The sequence below is a fragment of the Aspergillus ruber genome (assembly GCF_000600275.1).
Source record: "Aspergillus ruber CBS 135680 unplaced genomic scaffold scaffold00005, whole genome shotgun sequence".
Classification (NCBI taxonomy): domain Eukaryota; kingdom Fungi; phylum Ascomycota; class Eurotiomycetes; order Eurotiales; family Aspergillaceae; genus Aspergillus; species Aspergillus ruber.
In genome coordinates, this window is record NW_024467301.1 from 987391 (window position 1) to 1007662 (window position 20272).

Below are 20272 nucleotides of genomic sequence, written 5' to 3' on the forward strand. Positions count from 1 at the left end.
ATGAACCTCAGCTTTTTGACAGTGTAAAGCTAGCACTATCGCAGCAACGATGAACGCAAGCCCACAGAACACCTATAAATACTCAATAATATGACAGCTTCTCTCTTCTCTACCTATATAGACATGACGCGAGAAGCCCCTCATGTTTGATAGCCCTGCACAGGAAAAACCTATTTGCGGTAACCATCTTACACGGCAACAGTATAACAGCATCATCTACTTGTCCGGGCAAAAATGGCGTTACCGGTCCCATCTTTGCGTGGGACGAGCCAAGGAAGGACAGCAGAACGGTTGTATATGAGTATACCTGTCGCTACGCCAAACCTTCTACGCCAAACCTTCAAAGAAATTATTACTTATATTCAAAAATCAGCTCTCAGTTAGCCATCTGCTTATTTCTTCTATTATTGTTGATAATGAGTGGTGCAAGAACTGTGACGGTCTTAAATAATATAGGTCTATTGGTAGATTATTTAGCGAAATACTAACACGGAGAAGGAAAGGAAAGAAGCTGGGCCTGCTAGCGCTACGCTACCTAGTGTGTACGGAGTGGTTTCTGCCTTATACCCAAACAGGCCAAAGTAGTCAACATATTACGCTGCTGGTGAGCGCCTGCGCTCCGTGGTATCACCCCCCTCCTGATGAAGGGCTGCTCTGAGTCCTTCGGAACTGGATAATCATCGCCTAGGTGGTCATCCAGGGGCTCACCTTCCACCGCGTGGAGCCACTCAAGCAATCAACAAAGTGGCCCTGGTGCCTTTGGGTTCGTTGCATGGAAAATTTGCAGCTTCACTGGGCTGTTCTTGAAGTCCCGAGCAAGATACCAGTTCAGGTCATCGTCATAACCGATCCACTTCGCTGGGTACTGCAGTTTCCGGTGTCTCAGGCAGGAGGCAAGGATCTCCTCCATTTCCCATTTATCTTGGTCATTGACAGTAATCAGTGGTGGTGCGTCTGCGTGCTGGCCAGGAAGAGGTTCAGATGTGGAGGCCCTTCGGAGGTGCTCTGGGTTGATAACTGGGTGGACTTTGATAGAGGCTGGCAGGTCAATGCAGAACGCGTTTCCTTCCTTTGCAAGGATCCGGAAGGGGCCTGTCCACTGATAGTCAATCTTCTTGCTCGGAAAGCCTGTGTTCCAGTTCTTTGTAGATATCACTATCATGCCATCTATATCGAAATCCACCTCCCCGCCTTGAGCGGTTTGCATTCCGCTGTTGGCGTGTCTGGGCAGTGCGGATTCGCTCTTGCACCCAGTCTTATGTTTCCTATAATTGTCGTAGTTGTTGCTGGGAGTTTGCCTCTGTAACTGTTCCATTAAAGTTTGACATCCAATCGAAAGATGTCCTGGAGGTGTAGCCGCTGTCGATGAGGAAAGGAGAAGTCTCAGTGGACTCACCCACCAATAGTGTGCCAGCGAAGTCCATCATAGGGGCTTTTCTGACCAGTCATTCTGGTAGTGATAAAGCAGTCCACAATCACAAAGATGCTGTTGTACCCCTTCTTATCCTTCGGGAAGGAGCGGAAGTCCACAAACAACAATCTTATACTCCTGTTTGTACATCTTGACCCCACTATATTTGCTCAAGAAATCCATTCCATTCAAATATCCACGCACATGGCAATGCATATCCTACATTCCCACATACCACGCGAAAATCATAACCGAATCCAGAAAAGCAAAACGCTTGCCTAAAACCAATAAAACCAAACCAATATCAACAACGAAAGAATACCCGTCATACCAAACTGCATCTGCAACTGCAAATGCAACGCAACGCAACGCAATGCAATGCACGCAATGCAGTCAGCACCAATATGCGCCATGACCGTTTCACCGTACCTGTACCTTTGCCCTGACCTTAACCGTAACCTTTTCCATATCCTTGCCCAGATAGATCGACAGATAAGCCACCCACCCAAGACAAAGAGATCCGTAAACCATATGTACTCCGTACCATGTCCATGTCCAAGAATAGAAGACAGAGACGAGAGGAGAGATAAAAAAAGAGGAGATGCAATCATAACATAATACCGACCGCGTGGTTCTTTAGTTTACCAATTCGCCATGTGTGCGCCAGGTTCTCCAGGGAATAACCAGAATGAAAAGAGACGGCCGTCCGAGTAGACGCCAAAGTCGCTAAAGAGAGACACCAAGCCAATACGCGTGATGATGATAAGGAAATCTGTCGAAACACCGATACCAATTCGAGGAGCCGTTGACGCCGAGTGTGCGAATCCCGTAGACAAAAAGAGACAAAATGCGTAGAAGGCGAAGTTCAAAGATCAATACCCATCAATGGTATCAGCACCATCATCCGACCCCGTCAGAATTGAATTTGACGGAAGCCTGCGCCCGGCCCCATAGACCATTTCCATCAGCTTCGCTTTCTGCCGCTCCCTGACAGAACGAAGGTAATCATAAGTCCCCTCCAATCCGCGTATCTGTCCATCAATAACAGCTTCAACAGGGCCCAGCATCCGTCCATTACTGCGACTTCCGCTAGACTCAACGCCAACAAAGCTGACAGAGTCATTGCGGCGGACGAGTGGGCTGACAAGTTTGCGACGCAGCGTTTCAAGGTTGACTTTCAGAGTGAGCAGACGCCCGCGGTGGTCCATCAGGAGATGCTTGTTGGCCACTGTTCTGCTGCGCACGTTGGCGAGAAGACGTTTGTTTTTATCGTATTTGCGAACGATAGCGGCATCGGGGCCCAGGACACGGGTCCAAAGAGAGCTGAGCATTTCGCCTTCGGCGCGTTCTTGGGCATCAGATTCGCGAACGACTGTACGTTGCAGATTTAGGAATTGGCGATCGATGGATTCGAATAGCGCAAACAGAGCGGTAGAATGGGTTAGTTCGCTGTTGATGGATTCTTCCAGGACAGATAGGAATTCAGTGAACGTTCGTGTGAGAGTAGTCCGAGTGCGCTGCGCTGCGGTTTGCCCGAAAATAGTGGTGACAATGTTTCCGAATACAGTGGGTGTGGTAGCTAGCTCGTCTTCACTGTCACCACTGCCGTCTCCGTCTGCTTCGCTTCGATTGGGCAGGGTAATGCGCTCCAGAGTGCCGAGTTGCGACAGCATATCGTTCATATTATCAAAGACGATGGAAGGCAAGGTGCGCGGCGGTTGCGATGACAGTGTCTCAAGTTCTCGTTTAGCCCAATCCATGACAATAAGAATCGAATCGATATCAGAGTCAACATTCGCAAAGAACCGTGTCAACTCCAGAGAGAGCGACTTCAAAGATTCAGATAGCTCATCAAGCTGGCGAACGATAATCGGCGCGCTGGTCATGTTGGTACCGCGCACCGATTCACTCAAGTCCCAGACGGCAACACCTGTTTCTTGAAGCGTTCCAATCTGTTGGACGCCATTTTCAGAATAATAGATCAGAGGCTCAAAGGAGCGCGCAAAGCCGGACAATTTGACAAGATCGGGAATGGCCTGTGGGACGCTAGGTAGGAACAGGGCGCGCATGAATGCAAAGGAGAGCAATAGTAGGACGATTGAAAGGGTGGCGCTAGATTTGGTACTAGTCATACGATCAAACTTGGACCGGAAATAGGAACAAATGGCAGCCAGAGGTTCGCGATGCTGGACTTCTGCGCGTACGGCAAATCGAATGTCTTGAGGGAGCCAAAATGACAAATATTAGCCTACGTCAAACAGGAAGGGGGGAGGGGAAGAGATTAGGAGGGCAAATGCCTACAATTGCTAATCTGATTGTTGTCAGGACCAAACTCAAGGCCGCCATCGTGGTTAGTTCGTGGAGCAGGACCGGGACTGGGCGATCGACCCTTCAGCGGGGTATCTCCACCATTGGGCAAAGGCACACTGGCAGCGACGATGATATCCTTGGAGTCTGTATCACTGCGTTTTCCTACCGTAGGCAATTCGTTGGCATCTTCATACTGAGGACTTGGTTCACGCGAGTTTCTCGGGCTGAGACCCACGGTGGGCTTCAGCAGCAGGCGATCGTGATCGACCTTGCGCATATAGGGCTGATGACGGTACCAACCAGTACCCTCGTATTGACGTAGGCCAGGAGGAGACCAGCGCTCGCCGTTGGGAGTCGTATCATCTTCCTCGACGTCTGATTCTTCAGAGCGAAAGCCAGAGTGCTGTGAAGGTAGACCAAAGACGGGAGAGCGATGAGCATTGCTGTTGTTTTCAAAGTCCTCGAGCGATGCATCCAAGGATGGATGATCGTCGAAGACGTTATCCAGCTCGTCCAGCATGATGGACGGCGTATCGCAGATCCTGAGCAGCAATATTGTTTCTGTAGGGGATTACCCAAATCAACAGCCAAAAGAGGCAATGGTTCCTAGAAGCAGAAGGGAGAGAGGTGGATGGATGGAAAGATGATGATATTGATAGATGATATGATAATGAGGTTAGTCGCTGCGATAAGATAGCGATAGCGGGCACGAGTGATATAAAACACTGTAGTATGCGCCGGCAGCAGGAACAGACGATGAGAGGGGAATAGTAGTGGTAGTGGTAGAGCAAAAGATAGTACGGAAGAGTCTGCACGTCAGAGATTCCCAAGCTAGGAGTAAACCAACGCGAGGCATGGGAGGGACACTGCGATCGATGCACCCAAGGGAGTTGATGCTGTTGATCGATGCCTGAGGACCGCCGGGTTCCGGGGGCCAAGTCACTCGTTTCTGCACGTGTGTTTTACTGTTTGTTACTCGGTCGTTTTCACGCCTGATAGGGTTATACTGCAATACGCGGGACTAGCGAGGAATAAAAGATACCAGCGAGTGAGGTAGAGAGAAATAAAAATGAAGAAGAGAAGAACAACTTGAGATTGCGATAGAAGATACCCCTCGCATCCCAATTCGGATCAGGCAGGCGGTGGCTGGGCCAATCACCTGCTGGTCATGTGCCCCTGCGTGGCGTGCTGTGGCGTACATACCCATCGTAGTTACCAGCATCGAGTTATGCGAGGGCACGTCGACGGTACTTGCGTTTGGGCTGCAGGGCACGCTGTTAAGGAGGTACCTGCTACATCCCCACAGTGCAGACAAACAGCCAATGCGCAGTAGCCGGACCGGCACATGACTTGTCTGTCCAATAATACCCGCCAATCAGAGCTGGACAAGGGATCGCTCGTTGGCATTCGCAGATAAACACCTCAGGCAGTGTTCAGGCAGTGAATAACACACGTGATGTGAACGGCACTCCGATCCGATTCCGAAAAATGATCTGCCGGTGAGCAACAAGAGAAAGAGTCAAAGAGACAACTCATGAGAGGAGATGTTTTGTATTCGTTACTGGCTCAGTAGGAACTGGCCTCGTTGACCTAACGGTTAATCATGATACACACGGCAAATGAACAAACAAAAAAAGGAAACCCATAAACCAAGTCCTGTAATAAAACATGACTATAATGATATCCAGGCCCAGCACAGAGAAATACCGGTCTATTGCATGTAGAGAGAAGAGAAAAACAAGGAAACGTGATAATATTACATGCCCTGTCCGATAGACCATCCACAAACTGCTATTACCACAGGGCGCGCAATCGATCCACGGAACGGGTTGAGAACATTAAAGGAAATTTTTATGCAGACATCATCGCGTAATTTTAGGAAGTGTTCTCCTTGAGGTAACTGTCGTGGAAAAAAAAAAGGTTAGCGAACATGAAACAAGCTAGTCAATCCGAAAGACAGAAAACTTACGTGATGAGGTCGTTCCTCTCCTTGGGCTTCTTGAGACCACCGAAGGCCATCTTGGTACCGGGGATGAACTTCTTGGGGTTCTCGAGGTAGGAGAACTGCAATTGCGTCAGAGGCGAATTCTAGAAGAATTGATTTGTGGTAGATAACATACCAGAGTGTTCTCGTCCCAGGTAACACCGGCCTGCTTGTTGGCGTCGGTGTAGGCGTATCCCTCGGCCTGACCGGTCTTACGGCCGAAGAGACCGTGCAGGTTGGGGCCGACCTTGTGGGCACCGCCAGCCTCGACGGTGTGGCACTGAGCGCAACGGGTCTAGGAAAACGCACAGTTAGTATTCGTTCACAGTTAGACTCGTCTGTTTTCGCGTATATACTCACCTGGAAGAGCTTAGCACCCTTGCCAGCGTCACCTGTAGAGAGGAATTGTTAGCAGTCTGTTCGATCTCGAGTTAGAGTTCGGTTTCGCGCAGTCGACGGTCGTGAGGAAGCAGGAATTGTCGCAGCTGGTCATGGTATGATGCTAGGTCTTTCTTCTCGCTGTTCCTTCCCGAGTCTCAACAAAGCGTGCGACAGTTGATAAAGTCGCAACGGGTCTTGAGGTAACAAGAGCAAAGACAAGACGCAGTCAAATCACTCGAATTGCATCCTCTCACTAAGACCAGAGCACCCTCACTGCTTCCAGTTGACCACCCACGAATCCTGATCGACTTGCAAAACCAACAAGAACAAAGAAAACAACCTACCGGGAGCGAAAGAGGCCGGCTTTCCCATGATGAATGTGTATGCAAGGTGATTAAAGGGTTAAAAAGAAGTAACTGTACAAGAATTGGTATCACACAAAGAAGTTGGAGAATAGAAGGGAAGGAGAAGAGAAAAAAACGGAAACGAAGCGACGGACGCCCTCGAAAAAATCTGGGAGAATTTGTACTGCAAAAGCGCCCGGCGTAAATCGCCCCCGGCGGCTCCCGTGATCAAGCCGCAGACCAATCAGCGTGTCGATGATTCAGAGCGCAACGGGCGGGTTCGGGATCTTATTCGTAGAATTCGTGATTCTTTTTGGCTTCTGTGCATTCTTTTGCTTACTATGAGGTATTCAATCCCTGTAGACCTAGGGAATAACAAGATATAGCTCAATTACTAGTACTACCACCGTTAACCTGTCGCCGCATAACGTATATGTAGGCAAGATGCCCTCATCATGGCATATCCATGACTTCACCAACCGATTAACCACCAAATCCCGTTCTCCCGTCGCCTTGGAAATGGCCACTTTCCCATTTGCCAATCCTGGATCACGTGGGATGGTCCGTATCGTGTTCGGCTTAGTCCCGGCGGTGTGGAGGGTTTACCGCCTTTGTTCTCGGCGAGAGTATATCTTCCGATCGTAAAGTCATGTGATGTAAATCCCGGCCGCCCGGCAGAAAAAACCGACGCAATCCGAGCATCGAAAACATACACAGCCATACATAGAGAGGAGTCGTCCGTTGTCCTGGTTTAAGCAACCCCCAATTCACGAAAACAAAATGCCAGTCGCGATCCCGCAATTTCTGCTCCCCAGAGGAGCACCATCAGCAAGAACCGTCCGCACCCTCCGACACCACCACCGAACCATCCCAACCGCATCCTCATCTCCCCGCACCTTCACCACGTCCCCAATCTCCCATTTCCAAGATAAACAAGACCCCTTCAAGCCACGCATTCTGGACCAACCCGACAAATTCCGCCCTCCTTCACATCCCGCCCGCCGCGTCGTCCAAACCCGCAATGGCAAAGTCAACGCAGGGCCCGTGAATTACCCGGGTCCGAAGCCCACTGAAAAGGAGAAAGCGGAGCAGAAGACAAGAGAGTATCCAAACATGTTCCCACCAGAGGGCACGGTTATGTTTAGGTTCTTGACGAGTCGGTGGATTCATGTTTGGATTGCTATGGTATTTCCTACTCTGCCCCTATGTTCAGACTAGGTATTCGTGGGATGATGCTAATGAGGAATAGAGTATCCTGACATCCCTCGCAACATTCACCTTCACCACAAACTTCAAGCGCACCTCTCCCTACACCCACTTGTTACCATCCTGGTCCAGTCTCCTCTCGCGCCCCTTTGACACAATCTCGCAAGCCCTCTCCGTCTACCGCATGGACGTGGAACATCGGTCCATGATGACGCGAGAAAAGCGTCTACAGCGCGTCGAGGACGCGGAGAAGAGAAGGAAGTATCGCGTTGCGCATGGGATGGAGGAGGATACGCGGAAGGAGGAAAAGAAGGAGGTCGTTGATGATCAGTCGCCTATTGCGCAGGATGTGGATGGGAAGGGGGAGGCTTTTGTAGATTGGGAGGGGAATCGGAAGCCGGTTAAGAAGTGGTTTGGGATTTGGTGATCTTATTGGGGGTTTGGGGGATGTAGTGTCTCATATCACTTGTGAGTGAGTCGGTCGACTGGGATACGGGGATGTGGATTAAATGGAGCAGACTTGAACTCTTTTGTACTATTATGTATGTACATACAGCATCTATTATGGTGACACGATTGAATCGCATCTCTTGAGCAAAACTGGTGCCTCATAATCAAGTTGCGGCTTGTCCGTAGTCATTCTGTTTAACCATCTGGCAAGCAATGCAATCACAATACCCTAACAAAACTAAACGGATCATCCCACCTCAACCCCCTCTAACCCCTCCAAGACCTCCTCCCCCACACCCCCCTTCTTCAACACCATCTTCACAATCCTCGCAATAACCCCCCTCTTAACACCACCCCGTCTCGGCCTCCACACACCCACCATCTCCTCCTCCCCGCCAACACTCGGATGCTGCAAACTCGCCTCCTCAGCCGCCCCCGTAGACCCCAACGTAGCCACATTCTCCGAATTCGCAACCCCAGGCTGCGTTAGTCTCGACGGCGGATCGACAGTGCGGATGGAGAGCAGTTTCAAGCCCCCAGTTTCGGAATCGCGGGTGATGGACACGGCAAGGACGGAGTCTGCGACAGCAATTTCTTCGCGGCTAGGGTCGAAGATGATGTTGTCGCCGGCGGAGAGGACAAGGAGGGTTATTGGGGGGCGGACGTTTTGGGAGGCGGGTTTGGGGGTGTTGATTGTGGTGCGGGTGCGGGGATAGAGGTATTCGGCGGCGGCCCAGTCGTCGTCGAAGAAGGGGTCTTCTTCGCCTTTGGACTTGAGTTTGGGGAGTTTTGTTGAGAGGAGGGCTAGGTGCGTTGTAAGGGAGAGCAGCGGAAGGGGATATGACAGCGGTTGTGAGAGAAGAAGGACCTGAATCGTTAGCACAAATCCCAACACAAGCACCAAAGGCAGAAACTCACATCAATGTACAACCTCCAATGCCACCGGCGATTAATCACCAACCTCCCCTTCAACCCACCCGCCATCTCCCCATCCTCCCCCTTCCCATCTTCGCCTCCACCAGAAACACTCCCCACAAGCGGCTCCCTCATCATCTCCGCCAAAAAAACGGGCAACGCATCATCATCCCTGAACCCGGGAATCTCAATCGACATCTGCACCCACGACCCCTGCCCAGTAGCAGTCCCATCCTCCCCAGCAGCACCACTCTCTTTCTCCTCACCAGATTCCCTTGCCAAACTCTCCCCCTGCGCCTGTCTTGAAATACTCCTCAAATCCAACGCATCAGCCGCAACAACCGTCTTCTCAACTTCCGCTTTCACGCCGACGATCGCCTGCGTCCCGTCTGCAAAGCCGATGCGTGCGCTGCCATTGGTTCCCGGGAGGATGTCTGTTTCGGCAGTTAAGGGACGGAATTGGGTTGATGAGCGGCCGTCGGGACGGATGGGGGTATTGGGGAGGGAGAGCGAGGTGTAGATGTAGGAGAGCTCGGCGGGGGAAAGGTGCGGGGTTTGCGAGGCTGAGGAGGCCTGGCGAGCGGACATTTTGGTGGTTTATTTGTCGATGCGATGAGGTGTAAGTTTGGATTGAGCTTTTCGGGTTGGCGTTGGGGGTTTGAATTCTTCGCGGGACTAGGCTACAAGCTTAGAACCAGTCCAGTACGGACGGGTATAACGGCCTGCAATATTAAACCAAGTGCAGCGATATACTTCCTGAAATGTGGAAGTAGTCGAGAAGAGAAGAAAAACCACTGCGACTGCGACAGACGTCTAGCAATTCAACTGAAAGCTCAGAGACCTGACGTACTGGATGGGGAAATTCTGCGCTCGGGAAATAGTTGCTCCGCTCCACTATAGAAGTTCATGTTAGGGCGAGCAGAGCGTCATGAATGCCTTATGGAGGATACCTCCAGCAGAACATCGTTTCATATCAAGGCCATATTATGGCTAGAGACTATTAGCAGTAAACTTATCGTATCGGGTCCAAGTCGTGCAATCCATTCGCAGCTTACAAGTCTACCCTGTCACTTAAAGAAGCAAAAGGTTGATGCAGTAAACATTATATTTTACTAGTAGCAATGCTGCAATATGCGATACTATGTACTCCATATGGATAGATATAAACACTGGCGTTTGCCATAAAAATGCTATATTACAAGGGCATATAAAACCAAGGGCCAGATCACCGCTGGTCCATCCCACTCAAAATCACAAGCAAAAAAAAAAAAAAAAAAAAAAAAAAAAAAAAAAAAAAAAAAAAAAAAAAAAAAAAAAAAATGTACAAGTCGAAAGGAAAGCTCCACCCAAACACGCATTCCTCCATAGTGCAACAGACAGGTCGGAAACGGAATAAAACAGATGAAAGAGGGCGAGAAGAGAAAATATACAGTAAAGTGAATGTGAGACACAATGAGAGACGAGGAAAGGATCAGAAAAAGGTCAGATAAAAGGTAGGTAAGTCTAAAGAGTTGAAGGAGAGAGATGCAATATATATAGAAGAACAAAGGAACGACAGCAGTAAATCCCGCAAAACGCGCAAATGGTATCAAAGTAGATCAGCAATGCAAAGAATCACATAGCAATAATGTGCAAAGGAACGGAAGAAACAGACACTGAACATATGCTGAAGAATAAACAGATAACGAGGCCGTCGTTGGTCTATGACAGGCCTGTGGGGTATGAAGATGGAGAAAGAGTATCACAAATGAAAAAAAAAAAAAAAACCTGTCACCGTCCCATAAAAACAGGGGAAATAAAAAGCCAAACCTCTCCTTGAAATAAATGCCAGAAGCAAGAGAAAATGTCACCAGATCCCGTACGCCGTCCTCGATAATATTCCGGACTTTGCGATGTGCAAAGTCTTTTTGTTTCTGTGTTTTTCGGGTCGTTTTTCAAGATGCCAATGGAAATTGCATCATGCAAGTGATTTACCTGTAAGTGGAACTGCTAAGGAAAGTAGCAGAAGTTGGGGTCGTCCATTCACCCTCCTCGTAAGGTGGAGTAGGCCATTGACGGTTGTCAGCCTTTAGATCTTTCCGGCACGGGGTATCCTGACCGAACGAGGCGCCATTTGCGGAAGGGGAAGGAGTTGGATAGGGACTGGGCAAAGCCTGCGAGTTATCCTTGGCCATTTGCTGGTGGCTGTAGTTGGGATCAGACGTATTGTTCTGCGCCAATCGCTTGGCAGCCTTGGTAGCCGAATGGAGCACTTCGTCTAAAAGCTCATCTTCCTCTTCGGGTGTCTCATACCGGTGCACCGGGTGAGTAGACATTTGCATGGCACGTCTAGTCCGGCTGGAGATCGGCCCAGCAGAGCCGCTGGTAGAGCTGGGACTCTCATTTATCGAGGAACGAATGGAACCCTGGGGCATCGATTGGCGCTTGGTGCTCTCGACCGGGGAGGTGATCTGAACGGGAACATTGCCCTTTGACGATGAGTCAAGCGAATATTTAACGTTCTGAAGAGCCTTGTCCAATTCCGAGAGATCAGAGCCTTGCTTCGCTTCGTTGTTGGAGTCCAGCGCCAAGGACGACCGGTTCGACCATGGCATGCAACCCGCGTTGGCCTCAACGTCATCGCTTGCAGTATGCGCTTGGTTGCGACCAGACAGTCTCCTTGCACGCTTGCGCAGATGCGAGAAGAAACTCTCCTTTGGTGTGGCCGCCATGCCGCCGTTACTCCCGTTGAGTGCCTTCTCGGCCTCTTGCCGGTGGACGTCGGCATAATGGTTACCGTGCGAGTTCAACGATAGTTGTCTGCCAATCTTCTTGTTCGCCTTATTGTCCGCAAAAGTGACACTCGTAGCGTTGCTACTGTTGTCGTGGGTGAAAGTCGAGTTGGCTTGTGCTGTCACGGCGTTAGACAAGGGTGACACAGGACGGATGGAAGGCAGAATGGGCATGGGCGCACCGTTCGCCCAGGTAGCACGCTTTGTGGTACCCTGTTTGGCCTTGTTGGCAGCCTGCGCATCAACGGTCGCGTTGTACGGGGGCGGGGCTGCCCGGGCTGGTTGTTCATTCTCCACAGCAGGTACCTGGTTCTCGGTCTTTCCAATGAACGATCGTCGGAACCAAGACGGCTTAGTGGAGAGAGTTGGAGAGTCGTTCGTCTCCTTGGTGGCGGATTTGAAGCTCTTGTCCGATTGCTTCCGACCCAGCAGCCGGGCAGTCGAAGACTTGGGGCGCAATGGGTCCACGGCATCCGCAAAGTACTCGTGGTTCAAGGCTTGGGTAGACGTCGGTCGCTGCTTGGGGTCCCACATGAGACACCAAGTCACAAAATGGCTAAGAGACGCAGGCCATTGAGGCGGCTGCAGAATGCTCTCCATGGAGTGAGGAGCCATCTAGAATAGCGTTAGCGCACCGCAACAATAGGACCAATGATGATTCTTACCTTGGGGAAAGTGAACCCCAGCTTCTGGGCCAAACGGGCCCCGTCTCTCCATTCACCTCCACCGAGCTTCGCACCCGACTTACTGTACCAGTTTCCGGGGCTACCCATGATCTCACAGACCCTCCATACCTGATCCACTTCGTTGCCACCAGGGAACAGAGGCTTGAGCGTCGCGATCTCAACGGCCATAGCACCAATTGCCCACATATCGACTGGGGCGGAGTACTCTCCGGCCCGCAAAAGGACTTCAGGGGCGCGATACCAGCGGGTCGAGACGTAGGTTGTGTAGGGCATTTTAGAGTGGGTTTCGCGTGCAAGACCAAAATCGGCGATCTTGACGGTGTAGGTGGGAGGAGTGGAGGGAGGGGTAACGAGGTTGGAATAACGACTGAAGGCAGAATCATTGGGGGCGGATGTGGAGACCAGGATGTTCTCTGGCTTGATATCGCGGTGAAAGAAGTGGTGGGCATGAATGTGGTCCAGACCGCACATAATCTGGTAGAGGATGCTCTTGACGTGCTTGGGGTCGAAAGACTTGTGGTCTCGTGCCTTCATCAACTGGTAGAGGTTGCCGTCCATGTATTCCATACAGATGTGAAGCTTGCGGGAAAGGGGGTCGAGGAAGATGTCCAGAGCGGGGACGAGATGAGGATGGATGGGCAATGTGCGGAGGAAGATGACTTCTCTTAATTCTAAACACGGCGTCAATGAATCGAAAGTTTTCTTCATCGTCTTGATCGCGACCTGTTCATGCCAAGAGTCAGTCCACATGAACCACAGCTAGCAGTTCCAAGGTTCCAGCCTACCATTGTCCCTCTCCGGGCAATGTTGGATCCCGCTGTCCGGACCCGTGCCACGGCCACGCTACCAAAGCTGCCATCCCCAATTTCCTTCATGACCTCGAATCTGTCTTCAAGTGTCGCCATTGATGTAGGAGCGGTACTCCGCGGAAGATCGTATGTGACGGTCATGGTGGGTGTTATTGTGAATTATGCGAGTTTCTGCCAGCAGAGAACGATAAGGCTCGATGACTATGAGGCGGGAGAAGTAGTTAGCGAGGAACTCCGGTATCTAGACAGCACCATAGTGGATGCTTACCCCTTTGTAACGATGTAAGGTATGATATATTAGTAGTATTATATAAGTTGGGCTCCCTAGGAATGAAGGAAGAGGTTCAATTGAAGCAGATGCTCATCCTTTTGCCGCAAGAACAGTATAAAGAATCCGGATGAGGTCTATCCCATTGACAAGAGAGACTGACGATAATGAAGGCGGGAGGGAGGGAGGAGTATGGAAGAGGGATGGAGAGGGAGGGGAATGTACAAGTAGTTTCCCTGAGACGCGGCGAGGAGTGTAGGAAAAAGGAAAAAGGGAAGAAAAAGAAAAGAAAAGAAAAGAAAAGGGAAAACGGGGAAAGTAATAAAAAAGACGAGGGAAAGAGTAGATCTGGAAGCCAGATGGAAGACCCAGCGATTCGGACGTGATCACTGGAGCGAGCGATGGAGGAATAAGACGGACGGATAATGATTAGGGGCGGATCCGGGTCGGTGGGAATTGACGAGTTAAACTAACGGAGTACTAAAAGAGAGAGAGAAAAAAATAGAATAAAAAAGAGTGAAGGATGAGGTTGGGAATTTGGAGGTGGATGCGAACAAGCCCCTGACGCAGTGACAGCTCTCTCTCACTGTTTGTGTGTGTGTATGAGTGTGTGTACTCTGTATAGAGAGCTCAGATGGACCGGGCCGTGGAGACTCTTTAGGAACAAGCGGTCGACTGTCGGAACTGCACCAGTTGGTTTTTTTTTTTTTTTTTTCATGCAGATCACAGGAGACGATAATCAAAAAAGGACGAATAAAAAACACAACTAAATTAAAAAAGAAAGCAGACCGTTTTGAGGGGTTTGTTGTTAGTGGTAATTGTAGAGTTGATAGTACGGAGAAAGTGTACACCGGATAGGAGGTGATCACAGGAAGGCAAAGTTTCGGAAGTAAAAATAAAAAAGAATGACTAAACGAATTGGGAAAAAAGAATAGATAAAAAAGAAGGAGAAGAATAAAAAAAAAAAAAAAAAAAAAAAAAAAAAAAAAAAAAAAAAAAAAAAAAGAGTGTATAGTAGTTGGCAGCAATGGTCAAAGTGATGCTGATGTTGACAGAGAGAAAGGATTACTTGTTGAGACTAGAATAATAGGGAGGGTGAAGAGGATGTGGGAGATGGAGATGGGCTCGTCCCAATGAGGCATGGTACCTACGGGTCTGTACTGTACCGTATCCGAACGGTATCAGCGGACCCTGGCAGAGCTATTTATTGGCCGGATGCCCCGGAGTTGGTAACCGCTATGGTAAACACCGGATCATGTCAGGTAAATAACATAAATAATGTCGGCTGTTATTCACTATCATATAATAATCAGTTTCAACACCCATTAATTCCCTCGTAGTATTTTTTGTTTAATACTTGTCAGATTCTAATCACCAGTATGAGCTCTGGCATTACTCCGGAGTATTGCATAACACATTCTGACGCGCTGTCATTGGCTATTTATTGGCATTGGGCTAACTCAAAACGGCATCCACCATAACTCGGTGGAGCCTCCTGCAACTAATCATTATGCACGACTACCGCTTCTTCACTTGACGACGGACACTCTGGACTGTGTGCTATGTACATAGTACGGGAAAAGGTAATCCAGCCAGAAGCAATTATTTGTTGGTAAGGAAACGACACCTGCAAGTGATAGTCTGTCAGTGTGCAGTGTACGGAGTACAGAGTACATGTATATATACTCGTACGGCGTGGTAATGACTGGTGCCACCAAAACCAGGAACCAACGCACACGCACTCTAAAGAGTCCAGCCTTAATGAAGCCCCACTTAGACTCCGCCCCTAGTGATCGTTAGACGGATCCTAATGATTATGGCCAGGGGCGAAAGGGAGGTTGGGCCGCGTCTTGTTTTGCCATTCTGTGTGCGTGTGTTTTGTGTGATTCTCCCCCCCTTCTGTTAGGGTCTTATGTGACACGTACGCGCGCTTTACAATACCAATACAAGCACACCCATGATAAAAGGCGCTTGACAGTTCATGCACTCCAGTAGATCTCAACCAACGGCGGCTGAACATGTGGAAAAATGTCTGCCAGCATGGCAGTCATGATAGATAAACTATCATCTACTTGTAAAACCTGCAATTGGTAAGGGAAGAGTCTATCTGTCTGTGACCGTGTCTGTGGCTTGACCTCATCTGCTTGATAATCGTTTAATCAATAATAACAATCTACGGTGCATAGCACAGTGCATAGACATGTTAGTCATCGTCATCCCACTGCTCGGAAATGGTAGGTGGCATGCGTGATTATTACGCGGTATATAATGAGCAGGTCTGACCGCGCGGTTTCAAGAACTTCTCTAGAGAACTTCAATCTTACTTCATTTCGGAGGAGAGAGCACCTGAAGGTTGGAGAAAAAATAATATATAGTTAGGGTTTGATGGTATCAACGACTGTTATGTTTCCGGTCATATCTACGAAGGTACGGTCTCGATTCGGATATTCGGTCTAACCTCGTTCACCCCACCACCCCTCTACTCCGTATATGGCGGTGTATCTCAGCTTCTGTGCTTCGTACTCCAGCAGAGATAATTCTGTAGAGACAACAAGCGGTGTTCATCTGTATGAGTACGGGGTACAAGTACGATGACTCCAACTGATGTTCAATGATATAACCGGTCCACCGTTTTCACATCACCGTGTAAAAGTACCTCGGCTCATTTCTCTCTCACGCCACAGGATAATCATAATGCAATCCACTCCGACCGCGGCGGACACACATGGACACATGGGCCAGAGATAATCAAATGCTGCTCAACATAACTGTCAAACAGACGACGGACCAGCTTTTGTCCCTTGGGTACGGCAGACCGCGGATTACGGCACGGATAGCGGAGGGGACCGGACTAAACAAGACAACAATACTTGCATCAATGATCGTACTTTGCATCGCATCTTGATTCGGGGCATGCGTGTCCCTTGTCCTTGTGCTTGTGTTACTCCCGTACGGATACAAGGTTTCTTTCTTTGACCATCACCCAGACGATAAACACACTCAAAGTTGGTTCCTCGGTTGTTGTCCATCACCAACCGTTCCTGACCCGATCATGATAGCGGTAAAAAAAAAATCAAAAATCAAAAAACCGCGGAAACCATTGCCTGTATGAGATCGTCGGTCATCAGACCCTCTGAGAGGCGGTGACTGGTCAGTATAGTGGACCCCAATGGCTAGAGCGGGGCAGTGGAAACGCTGACTGGCTTTGGGACTCGGGGAATGCGGAATCCCCACTCTTTCTAGGCCCGTCCCAGGCTTACCCGAGGGGCCAATGGAGATACTAGTCATTTTAGTGGCTGGTAGCGCCTTTTCGGGGAAGATAAATGGAGAGTAGTCTGCGCTAGACCCGTTGGTGGATATGGAAGCCCCACAAGGGGTGCGCGGGACGGGTTATCGGACGCTGTGTATCTGTACCCCAGCATCGGAAGGATGGATATCTTGACCGATAAATCGATGGCGTATATCCATACACCTAGGGGAAGGAGGACAAAAGGACAAGGAGCGAATAGTTGTGTTAGCGATGTGATAGTAGGATCGATGTGATGCTATCCGGAATACGAGTCGACAGTTTTTCCTGCGGAGTACTCGTCTGTTTGAAATTCAATGCATCAATTGCAGTGCTCAGCACTATGCTGTAGGATTCCGTCTCTTGATGTACAAGTACTTTACTCCGTACTCCTCAATTAACATCTGTGCTCGTACTAGTGCACTCTGGGACACTCCCAGTATCGCGTGAATGGAGTCTCCCACCCACTTCCTCCACCCACGCGTATCAGGAGGTCTTCAATTGGGGCTTCCAGAAGCATGTGGAAGGATCTCGAATAATTTCCCTCACCACTTACTCGGTGCTCTGCAGTAGCATGAATCTCTCTTATTAGAGTGTATTCCAAGGTCTCCATAGACTCCATACTCCTGTCCTCTGCTCCGTAGTGGTGCCCACTCGATCATCCTCACATCTGTACATCGACGTTTCTGGAAAATTAACGCCAGGAGTAGCCTCTTGTCGGGAGGGGTATTGGCCCTCCCCCGGCCCCTCGTCTTCCTGTAAGGATTCGGATTAGTCAAGAGATCACCAATAGTTAGTTAGATGATGCAGGACAAACGAATCTTGCAGGTCGATCCAAGTATATCATACAGATGCAGTGCGTGCATATGGAATACTACACAGGCGAGGATTGGGAGACGATTTATGCATGGCTTATTCAAGTAATACAGGATAGATCATATGCAGCCGTGGCTTTGTATTTCAGCTTGGCTTGGCTTGAGTGCATTTGTACGTTCATACTCCGTAAACGGGTGATAGATTTGAAGTAGTAATTTGTGTTTGTTGATTATATCGAGTACAAGTAGCTATCAGTGTTCAAGCTCTGTAGTTATTCCATTCTTCCGTTTTCCTTTGACACTGATATTTTATTTTCTTGGCTATCTTCGTGCTGCCTTGTCCTGCTTACACATGCTATGGGCCGTTTTTCGATGACCCTCAGTAGATTAGGTTTTTCGTCCATATCTACCCAAGTTATTCATTTACAACAATGATGAATACATATTTTAAGTACTTGAATAATCTACGAAGCAAATTGGCCGGATGACAGGCGCTGAAAATAAATTCAGGCTGCAACTAGCCATGCCAATAAGACAAACAAAAGATGTCTACAGTCCATTCCCCATATTGGGTTGACAGCCAGTGAAGCGATGCTCAGAAAGTCTTCATAAAACGTATTCCAAATATTCATTAGCTGTCAATGAATATTATCCCCAGCATCCATGAGGAAAACAAATCATTGGCAGTTTCAGGGTTCGTTGGTTGCTCAATTGTTGTTCCTCTCATGCAGTTACTGCTTGTTTGCTTGGCCGTGAGACTGGGAGATCTTGTATAGGATACTTCACCCTCCTTCACTTCTTCTCTGCTCTTCTTTCCTCCTCCTCATCCCCATTTTACCATCATCTTCATCAACAACTCAACTCTATGGTGTCCTTCGGGTCCTGAATTCGACACACACACTCTCTAAGCTCTTTTTCTCTCTTACGACCAAGATGTCGCCCCAAGTGAAAAGTGCCTATGCCGGTGGCTGGAACGAGAAAACCAAGAGAAAGTAGGCATCACTCTCAATGGGTCCTTTTTATCGACCCCAACTAACAAACCGTCAGGCTCGAGCAGGTCACCATCCCAGACAAGTGAGACAGCCCTACCTCCAACAAAAGCCATCAAATCGAACACGACACTCACCTACCTTTTCAAACAGGGTCAAGTGCGTCAATTGCAGGAAGATCCGCATGCAAAGCATGTTTTCCAAGCGCCAGCTCGAGTACCTGCGTCACGGCATTATCGCCCAGGGTGCCCGTGCGGTCAACGGTACTGGTATCGCCAAGTGTCGCACCTGCGTTGGGGGCCAGACTGTTGAGCTCAAGTGTTGCGTTTGTGATAAGATCAAGGGTCTAAATGAGTTCGCGAGGGCTCAGCGTCAGTTTCATGATACCGCGGTATGCTTCTATTTTCGTACATCTCGTGGGAATTGGGGCTGACGGGCTGACGACAACAGAGATGTCTGAACTGCGTCCAGTTCATTGCCGACACCGAGATTGTGGACGAACAGAAGCTGATCCCGGAAAGCGAGTTGACCACGCAGGACACTACCTTTACTAGGGTAAGCGTAACTACAACAATGCTTGGATGCAGCTGACAACTGCGTACAGTCCCAGTTCGACGACGAATCCCTCTCCGCGACCACTAACCGCTTGAACCTCAATAGCCCCTACACCCGCAGTGGCTTCTCAGTTCCCGAAGAAGACGATGACTCCTCCATCGGTGGCGGCGTCTGGGTGGAATCGGAGTCCGGAAACGACGAGAACAGTTTCAGCAAGGGAAAGAGCCGCATGTACACCGGTTTCGACGCTAGCAGTACCGCTCATCGCCGTGCCACAAATTCCCAGCCCAGTGGATATGGCTCCTTCTACGGCAATGGAAACACTGAATCCTATGCATCGAAGTATCAGAGTGCCGCGGCCCAGGTTCCCAACGTCAGGACCGGCAATACCCTACCCCGTGCCCCGCTTCCGAAGAAGAAGGCTTCCAACTTTGCCAAAGTGCCAGTGAGTGGTCCATCACATATTCAGCAATGAATATTCTTGCTTACCCTTGTTAGGGCCGCCGCGTGCCAGCAAACGAAGCCCCCTCCATGCGTGTCCCCGAGTCCACAGCTGAAGCTCACCATTCAGATGACGATGATAATGACGACAGTATCGAGAGATTTCTGTAGGGTACTCTGCTCTACAATCAATTCCCATTCGCAAGACTGCCATCACTGCGGGAGATTTGCTGTGTACCATAGTGGTTACTTAAGGAAATATTGTTTTTCTGGTCCTGCCGTCTGCTTGCCATCTTCTCACTTCAGTAGGTTTGATATCGCCGCAGCCTCCGGTCTCGTTGACTCTGTAAAACAGGATTCGGGATGCACTGTATCTACTTTTTCTTTCTCTCTCTCTCTTTTTTTTTTTTTTTTTTTTTTTCCCATATGTTATTCCTGCTCGCATGTCTTATTTTTGTCGTTATTGCAATCACTTTCGGTCCGGCTTTCATTTCCGTTCCCCTTTAGCTTAAGGCCCAGCAGTCCAGATATCAGAACCATGGTTATTATCGCAACCTCCATTCCATGGTAAACTGAACCGCGGGTTCAGCAACAGAGTAAATGAGGCCCACTAGGTGACTGACAATGGAGTTATCCAAACCGGCACAGCCC

General features: G+C 49.3%; 6 protein-coding genes across 6 annotated transcripts; 2 read left to right on the forward strand and 4 right to left on the reverse strand.

The window, feature by feature from the left end:
• Positions 1-2283: 2283 nt before the first annotated feature.
• EURHEDRAFT_375598 (uncharacterized protein) lies at positions 2284-4241 on the reverse strand (the record flags this gene model as incomplete). Its single annotated transcript, XM_040778757.1, has 2 exons — positions 2284-3629; positions 3713-4241. The coding sequence occupies 2 exons, from the start codon at positions 4239-4241 to the stop codon at positions 2284-2286; spliced, it is 1875 nt and encodes a 624-aa protein (XP_040641468.1).
• A 1019-nt stretch (positions 4242-5260) lies between these two features.
• EURHEDRAFT_410020 (c-type cytochrome) lies at positions 5261-6587 on the reverse strand. The gene is made up of 5 exons (XM_040781266.1): positions 6431-6587; positions 6066-6097; positions 5842-6000; positions 5691-5785; positions 5261-5621 (listed from the first exon to the last, which is right to left on the reverse strand). Exons 1-5 carry the CDS (start codon positions 6456-6458, stop codon positions 5597-5599), a joined length of 339 nt encoding a protein of 112 aa, XP_040641469.1. The 5' UTR covers positions 6459-6587; the 3' UTR covers positions 5261-5596.
• Positions 6588-7085: 498 nt separating this feature from the next.
• EURHEDRAFT_410021 (uncharacterized protein) lies at positions 7086-8250 on the forward strand. The gene is made up of 2 exons (XM_040781267.1): positions 7086-7615; positions 7680-8250. The coding sequence occupies exons 1-2, from the start codon at positions 7211-7213 to the stop codon at positions 8061-8063; spliced, it is 789 nt and encodes a 262-aa protein (XP_040641470.1). The 5' UTR covers positions 7086-7210; the 3' UTR covers positions 8064-8250.
• An 83-nt stretch (positions 8251-8333) lies between these two features.
• EURHEDRAFT_450675 (exosome non-catalytic core subunit RRP42) lies at positions 8334-9589 on the reverse strand (the record flags this gene model as incomplete). The annotated part of the gene is made up of 2 exons (XM_040783895.1): positions 8334-8890; positions 9001-9589. 2 exons carry the CDS (start codon positions 9587-9589, stop codon positions 8334-8336), a joined length of 1146 nt encoding a protein of 381 aa, XP_040641471.1.
• Positions 9590-10971: 1382 nt separating this feature from the next.
• Positions 10972-13408, reverse strand: EURHEDRAFT_400773 (serine/threonine-protein kinase; the record flags this gene model as incomplete). The annotated part of the gene is made up of 3 exons (XM_040780035.1): positions 10972-12387; positions 12438-13181; positions 13244-13408. The coding sequence occupies 3 exons, from the start codon at positions 13406-13408 to the stop codon at positions 10972-10974; spliced, it is 2325 nt and encodes a 774-aa protein (XP_040641472.1).
• Positions 13409-18417: 5009 nt separating this feature from the next.
• Positions 18418-19792, forward strand: EURHEDRAFT_495617 (uncharacterized protein; the record flags this gene model as incomplete). The annotated part of the gene is made up of 6 exons (XM_040785672.1): positions 18418-18628; positions 18684-18710; positions 18779-19016; positions 19076-19180; positions 19230-19625; positions 19679-19792. The coding sequence occupies exons 1-6, from the start codon at positions 18570-18572 to the stop codon at positions 19790-19792; spliced, it is 939 nt and encodes a 312-aa protein (XP_040641473.1). The 5' UTR covers positions 18418-18569.
• Positions 19793-20272: the final 480 nt, after the last annotated feature.